Here is a 5,453-nt window from a genome sequence, read left to right as displayed (position 1 = left end):
GATGAATTCGATATGAAAAATTGTATGTAAATGCTTGTTAAACTTTCTGCTGGTAAATATCAGTGAAGCATATAAATGACTGTAAAAATGTTATTACAGAAGTTGTGTCCTCAGCTAACCCTCTACATCTCATGTAAACAAAAATAACTAGAATCAATAAATCAGTGAAATGGAATTACAGTATGTTATCACATTACATGTCTTCTGACCCGCATTTATATATAGTTTTTTAATGTACTTAAAACAAAAATATGTGTTGATATGCATTGTTTTATGAAGAGATATTATAGAAGTTTTAATTCTACAAATGTCGGGACGTCGAACACAATCTGAATCACGTATTACATCTGACAAAAGCGTATCAGATTCCTGGGGTGACAGTTTAGATCGTGATCTTTCATTTGAACATCGACATCCACCGATTAAAGATATTGGAAATCATGTATTTCATGAATGTGATATCTACATTTTGAAACAAATTGAGTTAAAAAAAGATGAGGAGTTTACAAGAGACAGAATACAGACGCTATTGGACAAATATTATAGTTCTAAAAATACTCATTGTAAGCTATATATGTTTGATGATACAATGAGATTTGAACGACTGAAATCTATGGGTCGACGTTCATTTCATTCAGAGTTACGTTATGAAGATATAAAGCGTTGTTCAACATTTCGTTCAAAACCACAAGCATTAGCATTATGTGTCTCAAATCATCTCGATGATAAACGTACTTATGAATTCTTTCGTTGTAAATCACCAAATGATATTAATCGAATATGTAATCTGATAGATAAAGCTACACAATCAGATTCATTTCGTTTATCTCAAAAACTACCGATAGTTTATAATGATAACATTAAGCAAAACCTTTATATAAATAACAAGAATCGAGCTATGTCCGTTGAATCAGTTCGTAATTCACTGTTAAAACCTAATTCACTGATAGGAGATTATAGTGAATATTCAAAGAAAACATGTGATGAAGCAGTTGGTTCATGGAGAATAACGAAACCAAATGAATTTAAGCTTACTTCTCTAAAAGATATAAAACTGAATGAAAATGAAAATAAAAAAATAGAAAAATCATCTGTTCATCGTGTAACTTCAATACCATTGCAAGTAAATTCAACACAAACCCTATTTAAAGAAGTTAACGATGAATCTACAATTAATTTAACTAGTATGAAAGAAATATATAATGGAACTAAATTACAAAAACCTAACAAATTACCAAGAATAAAACTTGACAAAAGTATGACATTTCCATATAAAACTTGTGATGACAACATAACATATATACAAGTTCATCCAGTCTTTGGACCACAAATAAATGAACGTGGTCCAGTTTATATGTATGCTGTACAATTATAAGTGTTAATATGAAAACATCAGTAAACAGTGGAAATAATATTTCAGTTCAACAATGAAAATTAATCATTACGTTTGTTTGTTCTTTTGCTATTCAATGTTAATTTTACTTTCCTTATTAAAATATATTTATGTGTATTGTTATTCAATAAGTTGTTATATATTAGTTTATCGAATGATATAGGATATCTGTTTAGTCGATAATCAATGTTTATATTCTAAAAGCTAATGTATAAATAGGTTACTTGGTTTGTTATACAACCAGTGGATGAAAGTTAACAGTGTTAGCGATTAGCCACGTGAGTTCAAAGAGTAGAACGTAAATGTTTTAAATCAATGGTACTATATTATTCATTGAAACTAGATGGCAAATATCTGTTGAGTTAACGTTTCAAAATTGATCATATAATAAATAACAGAGGTAACTAAAACTGAATTCACTGAAAAATCTGTCTTATTTTAGTATAATCAAGGCGACACTTTATACATTAATCATTTAATAATCATTATTAGGCTTTCTCTATATTACTATAAGGTTTTGTGGGATACTTAGATATTTTGACTGAAATGTGGTTCCAATATTATTTCCCCATATAAACTAACATCCCGTTCATCATCATGTATTAGTTCCTGAATTTACTGACCCGCAGTCTGATCTCCACCCCAAACGAACAATAAATAAACTAAGCTGTATTTAATATTACAGTTGGTCACAATACGTATCCCTGTATTTTAATTTTAGAAACTTAGAACAAACTAAGTTATTTCCAGTATTCTTATTAACATTTGAGTAACATATCGAGGAAAGCAGAATTTTCCTAAAAACATTTTTAGTAGATACCTCATTTCTGTTACCAATAACAGGCAAAATTAAGGTTGAAAATTGTGACAGTCAGTTAATTTCAATGGAATAGGTTGATCAAGGAGCACAGTAGCACAGTAGCACAGTAGCATTAGATCTGCACTAATAAGGACTAGACACGCATGACATTGATCGCCACCCAGTGATCAATCAACTATGATTACAAGAAGTCGGTCGCTGCTGGGATAGCTCAGTGGTAAAGTCTCTGAATGTGAAGCTAGTTGACACGAGATCGAATCCGCCAGGGAGCATCAGTTCCCTCAAGATTACAGGTACACCTTGCTGACAAGTGCCAAGTAGCACGAAATCTGGGTCCAGGGTTTCCTGTCGATTACCTCCAACCACCATCAAAGCAGAGTAACATACTTATAATTTATAATTAAATATAAATAACTCAACACTTTAAATTTATATTGAACGATTATTCAGAACAATAAATAAGAACTTCCGTCTAAATTCGATCGAATAGTTTCATAGTATTTGGGCGCCGAGTTAATGTGACATTAATGATTATTCAGAACGTTTTGGCATATATTTTTATCAAAAGGAGAGGGTTTGTGGAGATTTTAGTAATTTAATAGTTGAATTCATGAGCCAATTAAAGCTGGACTACCATGGAAAACGTGGAGTGGGATCCCGCTCACGGGATCATGGATGAGCACTGATGAAAAGCTTTATACTAGGAAGAAACAAGCGTTCAGTGCTTCCAGGTTTTCCATGGTAATCTAGCTTTCATTGGCATATGAATTCAAGTGTATTTTTTGTTTCAAATACCTAAGTAATCAAATTGTCATCATCAAAAATATGAAAAAAAATACTCATCAAAACGTTTAAGATACCATCCATGACTTAATTGATTATTGCATAGACTAAAGTCGGTGGTTAATAAACATGATATTTAACACCTTAAATTTGTAAATGAATTCTACTCCGTCTACGTAGTTTTAATCCACTTGATAAATTCAATGGATGTCACATGAAAAACGTGTCATTCGAGAAGAGTAGAAAAAATATATACTTGGTAAATGATTTCAAATGATGTAATAGTAAGATTTATTCTAGTTATATAGTTTATTCTAAATTTCCATCAACTCGGTTTACTACGATAAACTTCAAGATAAATAAAATAAATCGGTGGATCAGGTTAACGGTAATGAAGAAAACTTTTAAGTTCTCTGTAAAATAATGGAATCCAACTGAAGAATATGTAGAAATTAAGGTTATTCCGTAAACTCTATTCATTAACGATGTGAATAATAACAGGATCATTTTAATCAGAAAGGTTTTCATCAACCAACAAAAGTTTCATACAGATGATGAAAATGAATTCATGTTATACTATCGAGAGTTTTCTTTCTACATGTTATTTGAAATTCTATTTAATATGGATTCCTGACTATACGTGAAGATTATGAAGTATGATAGAATGATTATCAAATTGTTATGAAATTTCTTTACACTCACAGTAATAATACAGTTATCTCTGAACTAGCAGATGTTAAGGAGAGCTAAAAACAACTAGCATTTTATGTTATGAAAGAAATCAGTAACTTAGTCCGAACGATGATCGATTCTCAATAAATTTTCTAAAATCGTCATACTTCTACATCTCTTGTTTTACAATTGTCATCCGGAAAACGTTTAAATTTGTGAATCCCCTAAGCTGATAGAAATGAGAAATTATTCAGTACGAATAGTAAAGTATTTATAATGAAGTGAATTAGTGATCACTTAAAACGTCTCAGTAATTTACTGAATTATACTTAATACTTCAGTTGTATTGATTAGTTGAGTCTTCCTACTGATGATTAGAAGTGCAAATGATCAGTCTCTTGTTTGACATGCATTCATCTTCTGTGGATTCCCTCAATATTTCCATTAATTCATAAGAAACAAAAGGTAGAGATAGGCGGTGATTAGTTGTGGAATCAAGAACGCGCGTTTCGTTCTGTTTGGGACTCATCAGCTTTAGGTAGCTGAATCCCAGAATTGAGGTTTAATCCAGGACTTGAATGCCGTGTCATTCACTCCAAGTGCCATGACGTTATCCACTTAGCAGCTGAGTTCAAATAGCCATCAGCATGATGACGTTTAACTCATTTGTAATGGTTGTTTGAATTATATGCTTAGATGGCATTATTTTTTCTTAGGTTACACTTTTAATTTAGACTGGACATGAGGCTAAGTGACCTGTGTGGTCTTGGTAATGTTGGTCTATCAGTTGACCCGACTTCCTTTTGAAAGCGTTGGCAGATGGAGCCTTAACCACATTTCGTGGTAATGGATTCCATTTGTTGGTGGTTCGATGGGAAAGTCTATAGTCAACTGACAAGCAATTTGTTCTTGGCTTGTGAACTATTTCAAAGTGTCCACGTAAATTCTTTGTTTTGTAAGACAAGAAAAGTGAGGTCATATCAGATGCAAATTTATCGCTAAGTAATTTAAAAATTGTGATAAAGTCGCCTTTGCTCCTTGTATATGACAATGGAAATAGGTTCAGTTCAGCCAGTCGAGCATCATACGAGAGCTTTGCCATTACGAGAATCAGCCTAGTTGGGGTTCTCTGAACCTTTTCCGACAGCTCATTATCTCTGTTTAGGCAGTGGTTAGCAGCTTGTATGCAGTACTCAAGTTCTGGACGCACGAATACTACGTACAAACTCAAAAATTTTAATCATCGACATGATCAAAGGTCCTACGTATTGACCATTGAATTCTAGAACCTTTGGAGGCTATCATATAGCAGTGTGCAGTAGTTTTTATGTCTTAGATAACGATGAATCCTAAGTCATTGTGTGCCTAAACAACTGGTAACTCAATTATATTCACCGTGAATGTATCTGTGCCTTGGCGAGCAATATGCATCACAATGCAATTTTAGGCATTTATCGGCAACTGCTAAATTTCAGACCAGTCAGATAATTTCTCCGGGTCATTTTGATACCCTAAACTATCACCACCTTTTATTGCTCTCCATATCTTAACATCGTCAGCGTGTAGCAAGACCGATGACGATAGAAGACTACGAATGTTATGTACATACAGGAAAAACAAGACTTATCTCAAAACTGTACCCTGGAGCACTCTACTAAGCACAGTTCCCAGCTAGATAACTTTGAGTTCACCTGTACTCTTTTTTGACGCCCAACTAGGAAGTTCTTTATCCACACAAATGAATCGCTTCTAATTCAGATATCATCTAACTCAGGTAACAGCTAG

At 32.9% G+C, this 5,453-nt stretch overlaps 1 protein-coding gene across 1 annotated transcript; it reads left to right on the top strand.

Annotated features, from left to right (window-relative positions):
- Window positions 1-307: 307 nt before the first annotated feature.
- MS3_00004293 (uncharacterized protein) lies at window positions 308-1,375 on the top strand (the record flags this gene model as incomplete). Its single annotated transcript, XM_012938600.1, has 1 exon — window positions 308-1,375. One exon carries the CDS (start codon window positions 308-310, stop codon window positions 1,373-1,375), a length of 1,068 nt encoding a protein of 355 aa, XP_012794054.1.
- Window positions 1,376-5,453: the final 4,078 nt, after the last annotated feature.

Source organism: Schistosoma haematobium, chromosome ZW (genome assembly GCF_000699445.3).
Source record: "Schistosoma haematobium chromosome ZW, whole genome shotgun sequence".
NCBI classification, from domain to species: Eukaryota; Metazoa; Platyhelminthes; class Trematoda; order Strigeidida; family Schistosomatidae; genus Schistosoma; species Schistosoma haematobium.
Note: the sequence above shows the minus strand (reverse complement) of the source record. Positions and strands in the feature narration are given on the sequence as shown.